Source organism: Paracoccidioides brasiliensis (genome assembly GCF_000150735.1).
Source record: "Paracoccidioides brasiliensis Pb18 unplaced genomic scaffold supercont2.3, whole genome shotgun sequence".
Classification (NCBI taxonomy): Eukaryota; Fungi; Ascomycota; class Eurotiomycetes; order Onygenales; family Ajellomycetaceae; genus Paracoccidioides; species Paracoccidioides brasiliensis.
This window is the reverse complement of record NW_011371360.1, coordinates 625656-639647: the sequence shown is the minus strand read 5'-3', so window position 1 is coordinate 639647 and position 13992 is coordinate 625656. Positions and strand designations below refer to the sequence as shown.

At 42.3% G+C, this 13992-nt stretch overlaps 4 protein-coding genes across 4 annotated transcripts; 1 reads left to right on the top strand and 3 right to left on the bottom strand.

Annotated features, from left to right (window-relative positions):
* Positions 1-1138: 1138 nt before the first annotated feature.
* Positions 1139-3007, bottom strand: PADG_02598 (uncharacterized protein; the record flags this gene model as incomplete). Its single annotated transcript, XM_010760225.1, has 2 exons — positions 1139-2574; positions 2824-3007. The coding sequence occupies 2 exons, from the start codon at positions 3005-3007 to the stop codon at positions 1139-1141; spliced, it is 1620 nt and encodes a 539-aa protein (XP_010758527.1).
* Positions 3008-4928: 1921 nt separating this feature from the next.
* PADG_11452 (uncharacterized protein) lies at positions 4929-5408 on the top strand (the record flags this gene model as incomplete). The annotated part of the gene is made up of 2 exons (XM_010760621.1): positions 4929-5048; positions 5121-5408. 2 exons carry the CDS (start codon positions 4929-4931, stop codon positions 5406-5408), a joined length of 408 nt encoding a protein of 135 aa, XP_010758923.1.
* A 1558-nt stretch (positions 5409-6966) lies between these two features.
* On the bottom strand, positions 6967-7268 carry PADG_11451 (uncharacterized protein; the record flags this gene model as incomplete). The annotated part of the gene is made up of 2 exons (XM_010760620.1): positions 6967-7017; positions 7128-7268. The coding sequence occupies 2 exons, from the start codon at positions 7266-7268 to the stop codon at positions 6967-6969; spliced, it is 192 nt and encodes a 63-aa protein (XP_010758922.1).
* Positions 7269-8614: 1346 nt separating this feature from the next.
* Positions 8615-10473, bottom strand: PADG_02597 (acetyl-CoA hydrolase; the record flags this gene model as incomplete). Its single annotated transcript, XM_010760224.1, has 4 exons — positions 8615-8842; positions 8945-9910; positions 10009-10249; positions 10331-10473. 4 exons carry the CDS (start codon positions 10471-10473, stop codon positions 8615-8617), a joined length of 1578 nt encoding a protein of 525 aa, XP_010758526.1.
* Positions 10474-13992: the final 3519 nt, after the last annotated feature.

Here is a 13992-nt window from a genome sequence, read left to right as displayed (position 1 = left end):
CGCGCCGTATGCCCCGAAGCCTAGACGTGAAAGAGCAACGAACGGGACAGCCCCGGGGCTTGAGACCGCTCGTATCGATTCGATAGGGTATTAGGGAAGGAGGACCTGCCCAGCTTCCCAATGAGGGTTGTGCCCTTGCGTCCTGCCTCTCTACATGGAATGCGGGCGAAAGTGTGCTCTCAAACCTAAAAGCCCTAACTAAGAGGGGGATGGCAAGTGGTCAGAGAGGCTGAAGCATGCATGCCCGCTTCCAAGTAAGATGACATAAAAAACTCTAGTAAGATAAAGGAGTTGAAGGATACTACTACAAGTACGCTATATATATAGAATGTATAAACAAAAGAAAGAAATAGAGAAGGGAAGCCATTCATTTGAAGCAAGCAACCGACAGGACAGTGCAGGTCGGGCAGGTCGGACAGAGGGGGTATGTAGAAATGCAACCGAGTCAGATGACAGACTGCGAACACAGTATGGGATTCCGAACCGAAAGGGATCCGGATAAAAAGCGTCTCTTGAAACATTGAGAATAAAGAGGAAGGTATTTTGAATTGCAAATGGAGTAGATAAGCGAGTTAGTTCTTGCTTTCGTTGAAAGTAAACAGTTGTTTGTTGGAAGTTCCCCTTCCCGGATCTCCTCCGTACTCCTCCTCCTGCTGCTACTGCCCCCTGGTTGTTCATTCCCTCACGCTGTTCTCTGTTTCTGGAGAGGAGAAAGAAAAAAAAAAATTTAAGAGAAAAGGCAGCCAGTAATGGCAAAGATGTACTGTAATCGTCTGTCGTAATATGAGAAAGATAATTGGGGGGCGGAGGGATTGGCTGGATATGTTTTCTTCAGGGAGAGAAAAAGAGAAAGAAATAATTGCTATCCTTCCGCTTAATTTATGTATTAAAAACAACAGATTTCTTTTTTCTCTCAGAGGAAACATACACAGGAAATGACAAAACAAGAGAGGAGGAAAAAAGAACTCCCAAAGGAAAAAATGGAAGCAAAAAAAAAAAAAAAAAAAAAAAAAAAACCCTTCTCCGCTACACCATGCTACAAAGAAGATTGAATACCTCCCCCTTTCTTAGTCTCCGGGGAAGAAGAAGAAGAAGAGAGAAAGAAAGAAAAAAAAAAAAAAAAAAAAAAAAGAGTCGTTTAAAACAGATCACCGCAGCCCCAGTACTGCTCGACACCATAGGAACCGGGCTGCTTCCACTTATCGTCGGTGAACGAGAAGAAGACAGACTTGGACCCAACCTCCTTAATGATAGACTTGATAGCAGTGCGCTGCGCCTCCTTGCTAGCAATGGCCTTGCCATTGTTGCCACCGCTGCTGGGCCAGCCGGTCTCCAAGTTGATAACTTCCTTGCCCGGGCAGATCTTGCCGAGGATATCCATCTGGCTCTTGATGAAGCTTCCGCAGTTGGAGGGGATGACCTCTGGGTTGAAGTAGCAGTGGATGTTAGCCCCGATGATGTCGATGTGCGGGCAGAGGGCCTTGCCGCTCTCTTGCCATTTGTTCAGAGGCTCAGTAGTGGTGATCGGGCCATTGTAGCCAGCGCCTCGGAAACGGCCACGGGCGTATTCGAGGAGTTCAGACAGGGAACCTGCGTCGGCGGTGCCCTGGTGCAGAGCCTCGTTACCGACGACGATGAGGTTGACCCGGTCGAATTTTCCCCAGTTGACGATGTCCTGGACCTGCTTCTTGGCTTCGGGGATACCGGCGCCACTGACGAAGACGCCCAAAATCATTTCGAGGCCGTTGAGGTTGCAGGCACTGCCGATGTTCTGGAGGCTGTCGCAGTCGGTGCCGTAGACGCGAACGGTCTTGAACCCTTTGGACTTGATGAGGGCGATGTCAGCAGCGACGGCAGCAGCACCCTTACACTGTCCGCCATTGGTGTATGGAGAGTAGGTCATGCCCCATTTCTCACCGCCACCAAGAGTTGGATAGTTGGGGGGATTCTTGGGAGTTGAAGACTTCTCGGGACCAGGGGCCTTGGTTTTCTCCGGGGTGGGGGCCTTGGATTCCTTGGGAGGGTTGGTGGGATAATCGGGCGGTGAAGTTGGCTCAGCAGTGGGTTTGGGGTGACCTCCAGTTGGGGCAGGGCAGATGTACACGTAGCTGGTCTGGGTGGCAGTCACGGTCTGGGCGGGAAGAGTGTAGGTTCCAGTGGTGTAGGTAGCAGGGGTGGGGTAGACGAAGACGGTGCTGCTGGGAACACGAGTGGTAGTGGGAGCGACGGTGTAGGTGCCAGCGGAGGGGCAGACATAGGTGGTCTGCTCGATGACACTGACGACAGTACTGCCAGCTGGCTTGACGACCGCGATGTCGCAGGTGACGGTGGTTGCGGCTGTTACAACGGTGGTGACACCGCCATAGGTGTGATCACCAGGAGACACGGCAGTGCTGGTGGCCGCGCAAACGGTGGTCTCCTTGGTGACGATGACGGTCTTGGCTGGGATGGTATAGGTTCCTGGGGTAGGGTAAACGGTAACTTCAGGAGTGGGAAGCTTGGCGCCATTGGTTACGGAGATGGTCTTGATGATAGTGCTGGTTGTCTTGATGGTGGTGGTTTTCTCCTCGATCACTAATGTTTTTGGTTGAATGTCAGCAATTAAGTTACCCCGGAACCAAAGATTCCCAACCAACACCAGAACCATGGGAACTATCCGTCCCTTTAGGTTTGAAGTAATCTTATTTTTTTTTTTTTTTTATCTGTACTTCTTTTTTAATTTCCCCTTTTATTTGGGCCTCTTTTGAAATTATTATTTTTCTCTCCCATTCTCCTCCTCCTTCTAGCATCCAGGGCACTGGTAGAAAATGGAATGGCACTTACACGTTGGCTGTCCATAGTAGGTTACGACCTTGGTGGTGCAACCGCAAGGTACTTCAGGCTTAGGCGCAGGGGCGGTCTCGTAGCCTCGTCGTTGATGGAAGACCTTGTGCTGGTGGTGACCAGCGTGGGCAAAGGCAGTGCCAGCGACAGCAGCCGCGGCAGAAAAAAGAAGAGCTCCCTTCATAATTGCCCAGCAAATCTATAAACCGATGTTGATACCGGCGTATGGGGAGAACTTGGGGGGGGGGGGGGGGGGGGGGTGGGAAGAGAGCAGAGTGGTGAGTGAAAGGTCTTTGCTTCGTAAAGAAAAGAATGCCCGCTGAAAGAGTGAAGCGGTGGTGGGAAGGACGGATAAGATCGTCAAACAAGCAAAGGAATGGACATGCGGAGGGGGGTCGCAAAGCCTTGACAGAAGAAGAAGAAGAAGAAGAAGAAGAAGAAGAAGAAGAAGAGAAAAGAAAAGAAAAGAGAGAGAGAGAGAGACAAAAGAGGAGTTGGGAAGGAAGAGGGAATAATGAAAGGGGGCAAGGGCAGGGGCCAAGGGCAGGGGCAGACGGCCAAGGGGCCCAACCAGACGAGGCAGGCAGGGCCAACAGGGCGGTAAAATGAGGGCAGCCCTTGGTTACCATACCGCTAGAGTAGTGCGTATTTACAGAACAACACACGCTGGTGTCCGCCGGCGAATTGGACAAGCAGCAGGCATTGATGGCTGACTCCTCAGGGCGGTATGGTAACTTTCACCGCAGGTTCTCATGATTCGACCGTAGATCGGAAAAACAGAGAAAAACACAAACCGCAGAAAACAAACACCACCCACAGGAATCGGTCTCCTACGAAACGAAGCGAAGAAACGGCACAGTTGAACACCACGTCGAGGGACTTCGGGTTTCCTGGGTGGGTGTAAACAAACAACGTCCAGGCAAATTTCCCACCCCGCTAAACCAGCAATTTAAAAATCCAATCTGGCTGGCCGGCCTGTACATAAAGCCAGGTACATCATTGGAGGCCTGAAAACGACAAGTTTTTATTACTGTTAATTAATCTTCAATTAGGTGTATGCTGTCGACGTTTCAGAGATCATCCTGTGGTTCACTGCTGACATTGACTTGAAGTCCACTATTTTACCTCTTGAGAATCAGATGTTTGGTGTCGTCCTCTTATTCAAATGGAGCGTAGAGACATTAACTCCATGCAGAATTTTTGCAGCCTTTCCTCCACAAGAACTTCCTGTTCTTCATAACTTAAGAGAAGAGGAAAGATCATATCGTAGCCTGGTAATATTTACCCAAGGATGGATTCCAAACCTGCTGCCAGGTCCCCTCTGACAGCCATTGGCTCAGCGCAATCTCCTCCTGGCAGCCAATTGCGGGCGGCGACAGCAGCCTTGGCTCATCTCCACCGAATCTCTACCGAGTCAAGCGAGACCCCACTTGTTCGCTGCCTGCCCACCGCCCAGTAACCATAACCCACCGCCCCCCAACCCCCCCAATGAGAAAAAGGACCAACTGATCCTGGGGCCGCTGACAGCCGTCGCGAAGTAAATTACGGAGTACATTGCATTCCATTCATTCCCCTCCCCCAATAATTACTGAATTACTGGGGGGGCAGGTACCCAAACTGTCCAACCGTTTTATTCACACAAAAGTGTTATTAGTTATTTCTTGGGATAGAGACTGATGATGGCCCCAAACCCTGATTGTTCTGCCAATGACAACAGAATCTAGCTAGCGTTTGATGTCCAAGAAAACAAAAGGTGCCCACAACACAAGCATAACTTCCACTGCTTCGTGGTTTTGTCCACGTTGTTCAGCCTGGTGTCTCAATTTCCTGCGTAATCACCGAATTTCCGAGCCCACAGCGCCACCGCTCCCCTTGGCGCTCTGGACGTCTTCCTGGGCACGGGGCCAAGTCATTGTAGTTATTGACCCACCTTGGAAATAAGGTTCGTCAAAATCTGCATGATTTCAATTCCAGAACGCTGGCCAGAGTAGGAACTTGCTTCTAGCACAAATCGGAAGCCAAAAAAAAAAAAAAAAAAAAAAAAAAAAAAAAAAAACTCCATGTGAAACTCACCCCTCTTCACAGTCTATCAACGTGGAAGCCCCATGTTTTTCGAAGTCATGTTTCATTTCTATGTTAGTTGTATCGTGCGCTACGACCCGGCTCTCGAGCATCTTGCACCTCCAATCCTCAAATCTGCATCTCACACACACCCATCGCAATTGGTATAAGCGATTTTCTGGGGCTGGGGGTTCTGAAGATGTTGGTTGGGGCTACAATGCTATTTGCATCACCAGGCCTTTTCTTCCCAACTCGGCCTATCTCTGCAGACTGCGCTTGACTTGAAATCAGGCACCCCCCACTCGGACCAGCTTAAAGGCATTGGTTCCAGCACATCAATTCGCGGAGAGATGATGTCATCTGCAGTGGCGAATTCGCTACTGAACATGGCCTTCATGCCAAGAATCTCCCAGATTGCTGTGGCCAGGCTCCAAATGTCTGCTGAATATGACAGCGGGGCCGGCAGCTCAAATCAGGCTTCTGAGGGCTGCATAGCTAATGATGTGTGGCAGTCTTTCCCATGACAAAATCTCCAAGATTGAGGTAAATGCCTCGCCAAAGAGTCACTAAGAAGCACTCGCGCGTCAGACAGTGAGAATTCTTCTGCATTCATTTTTCCCAAGCCGGAGTGGGACCACTGCCTTTGCTGGGACACTGGGTGGAAGTGATTTGCCGTTGTGCTGCATAATGGGGACTGTCTCAGGCTTGCCATATTCTTCATATAATTGCTCAATCGAGAGAGCTGGTCGGAACTTGATAGTTTAACTAAGATATCGCGAAGACGGGATATCCAATAAAGATAAAGATGAATATGATGCATATATTCAATAGCTAGTGTGAGGGCCACCCGACAGCGCGCGCGCGTAACTTCAAGAGGAAACAGGCGGCTAGAAGAGCCCTCTCTGAGATTGCATCGTGCGGGAGTCATGGTGTAGCATGGATGAGTACGATGCGGTATCGCTCGTGTAGTATATCCCCAACCATGATAGGATGATATACCCCCGAGGTTTGTACATGTAGACTCTTGCTAGTGGTGTCAGCCTCTTGTATGGTTGCTTTCACCTGAAAATATGGGGCTGCTGCTGGATTGTCAGATAGCTTTTTCTATCAGTTCAAGTCGGAAAAGCCACTCTAGTCGCCCAAGGCCTATGCGACAGCTCGAGACCAAAGGCTTGCTCCCAAGGCGGTTCTCATTCGGCTGGTCCTGCTCAGCTTCTTGCCGGTCCTTTGAGAGTGTATTTCCATGTTCCTGTCTTCCCCAAACCTTGGCCAATAGATCATGATTTAACTCTATTGTCCAGTGCTAACCAACGAACCGTCGGACACTTCCATCACGTGACTATTCTCCACCATGGTTATTGTAAACTCTGCAAACATGTCAAATCCCAAAAGGCCGGCATGACACCTTCAAAGCCGACGATCAGGTGGATCCATGTGGCAACGTACGTCTGGGTACACGAATGAATGACAACGAGATCGTCCTAAATGATGCAACACATATACCACCGGTGGAACCCCTGGGATCTGGGAATGGTTGTTTGGCCAGCTGAGAACCTTTGAAGAAGATGTGGACAGTCCCATTGGCTACGTGCAGCTAGTTGCCGGAACAGAATTAGACTAAATAGCTCAGAAGGTATTCGGGACCAGTAGCCTATGATGGGCCAAGCAAGTCAAGTAGAGGCTAAACCACCCAGTGGAGGAGTTTTTATATCACGCAGTTCCGTATTTTCGTTCGGATGATCCTCCCATCTAGGTGGGGAGGGAAGGGAGGCTATCCAGATCATGTGCATAACCACAGTCCAAAGGAGCATGAATGGCTTCATCAAGGAAGAAACATCCAAATCTACATGAAAACTCTATTGGTTTGCATTCTTGAACTTAAGAGACTGCCTCCAGCTGTCTAGCAAGCAGGTCGTCTCACTCTATTTTCACAGGCAGAAAGATTAAAGAAGAATTGAAAACCTTCTTCATCAGATGGTTCTGATGTTTTTACAATAAAAATTCAAGAAAAAAAAAAAAAAAAAAAAAAGAAAGAAAAAAGAAAAGAAGAAAACACTCAGCTCTAGGATACATTACCTTTCTTCAGAGAATATCTGGCATGGACTTCACTGCCAGAGCTTTGAGAATGCGCTCCTGAATAAGAAGATAGAGGATGGCAAGGTAGAGCAAACAGAAGAACAAAAACAAAGAATAAAGCTGCCAGGTTTTGATAGTAGAGAAACAGACCAGGCACCGTATTTTACTTGGCCTGGGGCCAGCAGCAGGGAGCCATTCCGCACCCCGAATCGGGAGCCCTGTGATGAGAGAAATCGCTCATGTGTGGGAAGATTATCTGCAACTTCAGCCTTTGGGGATAACCACCTGGCCCTCTTGACTGAGTCCATGACTTCCGACGGACGGGTTCTAGCTATAGTTCTTGCTGGTGGTGTCAGTCGGACCACGGATCAACCCAGTACTATGTCAGTCGTCAGTCGAGCCTGGTCGTGACTGTTACGTTACAGTGTTCGTGGAAGCACGGCGTAGACATCGGCTATGCCTAGACACGGACTTCGTACAGTGACTGCAATGATGGATGCGGTAGTTTGTTTGGTTGGTAGTGGTGCTTCCAAAATGTCTCCTGTGTCCGCCTCTGGGTGTTAAATTAGTGTGTTTTACACTCACCATCAGGCTTGTAACCATCCAACCCCCTTTTGCATGGGGTGGTATTGCATTGGCTTTTTTTTTTTTTATTTTATTTATTTTTTTATATTTTATACAAAACGTGATATATATCCATTACAATCCCCCACCCCCCCCCATTATTCATATGAAAACACGCCCTATGACAGATGGATTTGGCATATCTGGATACTACAAATTTCCCCTGAGAATGAGCCACGGTACGGCAGGGCCCCCCTACCCGACCAGAACATAAAAATAAAATTCCCAACTCAACCACGGGTCCCGCGACAATTCACCAGCCGTAGCTCAGGAAGTTTTAGCTTATTCATGAGAAGATAAAGTTAAACAAACTCTTTCCTCCCCCTCTTCATGTGTTCTGCACTTTGGCGTCTTCAAGGGAGGTGCATTTTGTCAGGATGTTTTGGCTGCTACATTCGGGAGCCCCTTCATCCCCCTGATCTCATGTACATACAACGAACATGTCACGTCATAAACTATCGGTCGATCGTAATACAAACAAAGGTATATCTTGCTCAATTCGCTTGCTCTACCGTAAGGCACTTCTCAGATATTGTATAATACTTAGGATTTGGGAAAATATCGTATTACGGGACTTGGACGACTGAGAATATATGAAACATATTCTGAATCGTATGTATCCCTGTGTTGATTAGACTCGGGATGCAAGGCAAATCCATCCTTTCCAATCCATTTCAATGTGTGTAGGCCGCAGCAGCATGTGGAAAATGATATGTTCAGTTAACTGAGCAGACATCCTGACATAAACAGCAAAGTCGATGAAAAGCGATACCAAGCCAGCAAATCTTGCTATCCAGAAGTACATATACATATATACACAAAGCATGTTAAAAAGCCAACCAGCATCACCTAAACTACGCTTCTAGTGCCGGACCCTTCAAAGACAATACGGAAAAGCATGGTTTTTCAGGTGCAATCCACAGAGGTATCTAAAGCGATCTGCAAATGTGTTTTTAACGCTTCCGCCTCTCCCCATCCAACCTCTCCCCCCTTGCAAAAGTGGAGAAAGGGGAAAGAAGAGAGAAAAATTCTACTCCCAGCCGCTAATCTTCATCGTGCCCTTCTCCTGCAGGTTCTGATGCATCTTGAAAGCTTGGAAGAGGAGGTGCGGCTCGTGGCCCATGCCCTTTTTCAGGCACTCGAACTCGGCGCGATCGAAGTAATCTTGTAGGATTGGCCTGTAGTCAGGGTGCGAGCATTTGGCAATGATTTCGCGAGCACGCTGACGAGGACACAAGCCACGAACATCGGCGAGACCCTATATTTGGTTAAATAAAGGAGGTTAGCTATTGGTCTCTTGGTGTCTCAAGAAGAGATATGATGCGGAGGGAAAAGATAAAAGTGGAAGCCATTTCTTTACCTGTTCAGTCACGATGACGTCCAAATCGTGCTCTGTCTGGTCAATGTGCGTACAGAAAGGCACGATACAGCTGATACCGGTGGGATCAGTCTTGCTTGGACGCGCAGAAGGCGTGTGCATGATGCTATATTTAGAGCTACGCAGGAAATCAGCGGAGCCCCCCAGTCCGTGCAACATCCGCGATCCCATCACGCAGGTGCTGTTGGCGTGGGCATAAATATCCACTTCGACGGGGGTATTCATGCCAATAACACCGAGACGGCGGATGAGCTCAGGAGAGTTGGAAACCTGTTGCGATCGGAGGAGCAGTTTGTCATAGTAAGTTTCCCAGTTATCGTAGAACCGCTTGAAGCCGTCGGGGGAGAATCTGATGGAGGTGGCAGTAGCAAAGTTCAAGTGACCGCTGTCGAAAAGGTCAAGGAAAGAGTCCTGGAGCACTTCGGTCCAGACACGGAGGTTCCGGAATTCGGCGCCACCAGTGCTGAGGCCGCCGATGACGGCATTGGCGATGTTTCCAATACCGGACTGAATGGGCAAAAGGCTCGAGGGCAGCCGTCCCATCTTGACTTCGTGTTGGAGGAACTCAATGACGTGTCTGGCAATGGCTTGCGATATCTCGTCCGCTGGGGCGTTTGGCTGTGTCTGGTCGGGATAGTCGGATTCGACAATAGCGACGACCTTCTCTGGATCAATTGGGATGTAAGGGGTACCAATGCGGTCTTCCGGTGCCATGACCAGATAGGGCTTCCGTTTTGGTGGCACATCGCACATGGTGATGTCGTGCAGACCTTCGAACGAAGGACCAGAGGTGTTGACTTCGATGATGATTTTTTCTGCCATCTGAACCAGCTCAGGAGAAGCTCCAACGGAAGCTCCCGGAATGATTCCACCTTCCTCTGTGATTGCCGACGCCTCAATAACCACGACATCTAACTTATTGCTGGGCTTGTTCTTGGTGTAAAATCCCTATTAATTGTGTAATTGTAGACTACTATCAATAACTAGCTCTTCTCATCCAAGTTCATGAACAGGCCAACCAGAGCAGGGTGGGATATATCACGTACATACACCAGATCCGCAGGGAACATGCTCAAGTGCTTATCAAAGAAGTTGATATTGCCTTTGTTAATCCCCTTCGAGATCTCCTTGCCAACTTGATGTGGTGCTCGCCTTTCAATCATATTGAGGCGAGCCCATCGATTCTCCGTCTCCGCACCAGAAGACGCTCCAACGAAAAGTGTATATTTCAACTTTCCTTGAAGGTTATTGTTCTCAACATAATCCGCTAGGGCAGCCGGTACTTTCCTATGCACAATTTACGGTTAGAGTTCCGAAAACATCGTCCTATTAAAACCCACTTCAGTGGTTCAGAAGGTCTGTACGTACTTTGGATATCCTACCCCGGTAAAGCCAGACCAGCCGATATACGAACCATGAGGGAAGAGATCAATCAGATCCTCTGGCTTGGCCAGCTTCTTCAGCATGGACGGCCGTCTGACACGGCTTCTCAGTAACGCAGAAGCAGCCATCGTTGCGTGGAATATAGATATTTTGAATCTCTCTGAGGTGTTGTATATGTCCTTTCACCACGATAGCTATGAATGGGACTTTCAATGGCCACACCTCCTGCCCGCGTGCAGGGAAGCTGGGATAAATGGGCATTTCAAGTTCTAAATAAAGTTCTGAACAGCTCCAAGCTATAGTTATTGATCTAAAAGTAGATCGGTTGAGATGGAGACAGTTGATAAACTCTATTTAATTGGAACCATGGGACACTTGAACCTAAAAGAGTCAAAAAGAAGGATTCGAAATGTACTAGAAAGTGCCAGTTTCAAGAATGCCAAAAGAAACAACAAGTCTTGCAATCTTGGAGCCAAAAGACCAAGAAACAGAGAACTACCAGGAACCAAGGTCAAAACCATGGTCTCTGACGTAGTTTAGTTACTGACCTCGGCCATTCCTCGGGTCTTGAGCATGTGGAAAATTGCGACAAGCTCACATAGGGCATTTTTAAGGGAATAATATGTGGGAACGGGGAAATTAATCCATCACAGAAAAGTGCCGTCATAAAAATTCAATGCTCGTCTGAGGAGATTGTGAAGATTTGACGATTTGCCGACGCTGGTGGAGGGTAGAATCCGATTAGTAAACGATCACGGTGTTTCAAACCTTTTTTCTGCTAGGAGTTTAGCAAGTTACTAGCGAGTTGCGCCACACATGAAACATGGAGAGCAGTCTGAAGAAATGATAAAAATAATACAGAAAGCTTTTCATATTTTTCATTCATTCATTCATTATGATATTGTTGCAAAAATTGATGATACTGAAAAATAAATTGAGAATGTCATCATTACTTAAGTTTTACAATTATAATGAAATAAATATAATTATTTTTATAATTAACTATAATTAAAAATTTATATATTTAATTTTTGTATATTTTTAAGTTTAGTTTTAGACAATGAAACATAAATTTACAATAAATAAGATTTAATAATTTATTATATATTTATTTAAATAAAATATATTATTATTATTATTATTATTATTATTATTATTATTATTATTAAAAGAAAAGTTTTAATAATATTATAATATTTAAATAAATTTTTAATATAAATATAAAAATAATATATTAATATTTTTAATAAATATTATATTTTATTTAATATATATATATAATTTAAAATATAGAGTTATATAACTTTATATTAAAATAATATAATATGTAAATATTAATTATAATTAAAAATATAATAAAATAAATAATATATAAAAGTTTTAAAATATTTAAATTTATTAAAAAATTTATTTTTATTTAATATATAATTAATAACTATAATAAAAGTTTAATATAAAATTATACTTCTATAATAAAAACTATATTTAAGATTTTATAAAAAATATATTTAATTAATTAATTTTAAAATACTTTTTATAAAATTTAAATCCATAACTTTTAATTTTTTATATTTAATATTATTTAATTATTAAAAAAATATATAATATAATAAAATTAAAAATATATATTATTAAAGTTAATAATATTATTAGTTAAAATTAAAATTATATTTATATTTTTAAATAAAATATTAATAATATTATATATATATATATAATATTTTAATTATAAATATATTTTAAATTTAAATTTTTATAATTTTATTTATATTTAACTTATTAAAATATATTTTTATATTATTTATAAAAAGATTTTATTATATTTATTAAATTTATTTATTATTTAAATATTTTATTATTTTATATTCAATTTTTTATAATTAAAATTTTAATATAATATTATTATATTTATTATAATTAAAATTTTAATATAATATTATTATATTTATTATATTAAAAATTAAAAAGTAAATTAATTTTTATATAAATATTAAAGATAAAATAAAAATAATTTATATTTATTAGTAATTAAACTATATATTATTTGCATTATTATATTAATGTAATAAATGATATGTGGTTGGTAATTTTCTTTGTGACAAACTACTTATTTATTAATCGTATGATCAACAATACTACTACTCTCTTTCCGTCTCAGTCGTATGATTGATCAGACTATTCTTTTATCATCTTGACTATTCTTTATGTATTTATGCTTGTGAATTTACTCTTATGAATTTCTTTATTTTCTTATTTAATAAATTCATTTATTATTATTATTAGAAAGTGCTAAAACTATATTCAGTAGTTAGTATGTCTACAATTATTCAATTAAAGTTTCATTTTTATTTATAATATTTATTGATTTATTAATATATTTTCATGATTTTAAAATACTTCATTAATTTTACTTGCTTTAAAGTTTTCAAAAGTTTTATTTATTTTTTGTATAAATACTTTATTTAATTGTAGATTAAAGCTTAAAATTAAAGAATAATAAATATAGTAATAATTTATAATATTATATATTGTAACGAGACGTGGAATGTCAACAGCTACGTCACGTAGGGGTGGTTATAAGGGGGGCCGAATGGGTGGGCTTGGCTAGTTAAGGAAATCATACGAGCGTATGCCTACGAATAGAAGAGGGATCTAGGAATCAAGGGGTTTCAAGTGGTTGTAAAGAGAATTCTATGCGTATTCTCAGTAACTTTAATATATTGAGAACGAATCGCTGGCCTCTGAATAGTGGGTCATAGCTATCTACATAGGGCTTCTGTCAGCCTGATGAGAAGCCGCCCTACCCGCTGAGAGGGTCCAGGTGTAATTGGCGCTGTGATTCTCAGTGGCCTTCAAGCACCTCGGCACAGTCCTGCGACCGTGACATATATATATATATATATATTAAAACTATTTGATTCTAATCTATTCTTTTTTTTACATATACTATTAAATTTTTAGTTTTGAAAATTTTCTTTAGTAATTGTAACATATTCTATATACTATTTATAATTTATTTTAAAAAATTACAAATATATTTCAAAGTGCTATAAATATAAAAATTTTAAATATACAATTAATGTTTTAAATATTTTAATTTATAACTAATATTAATTATTTATTTGATTATTAAATTAACATATTTCTGATTCTTGAAGCTAAGCAATAGAACTTGATTTTAAATATTTACATCTAGTTTAACTATATTTAAATACTTATATAAAAGTTTAAAGTTTTAATAATGTAATTTTCAAGTGAGCGCGGATCACCAAACACTATCTTCTCATTTAACTACTCATCCACCTCAACATGCAATTATGCCACTAATTCATAATAAAAACACTTCAAATTCTCTTGAGAGAGAGGGGAGGCTTGAGCTCATGATAAATGCTTTAAAAAATCAAGAAATATCCTCAATTCATGAAGCTGTATGTGTATTTAATATATCATTCTCTCCTCTAAATTATCAACTCAATGGCTGGACTGCTCGCATGAATCAACATGCAAATTCAATCAAAATTAACTCAGACTGAAGAGAATAGGCTAGTTGAATGTGCTAGATCAAGCTAAACAAGGATTTCCCCCACAGTCAGCATTTGTTGAGGATATAGCTAATTATCTTCTTATTAATATAGAATTTCATCATC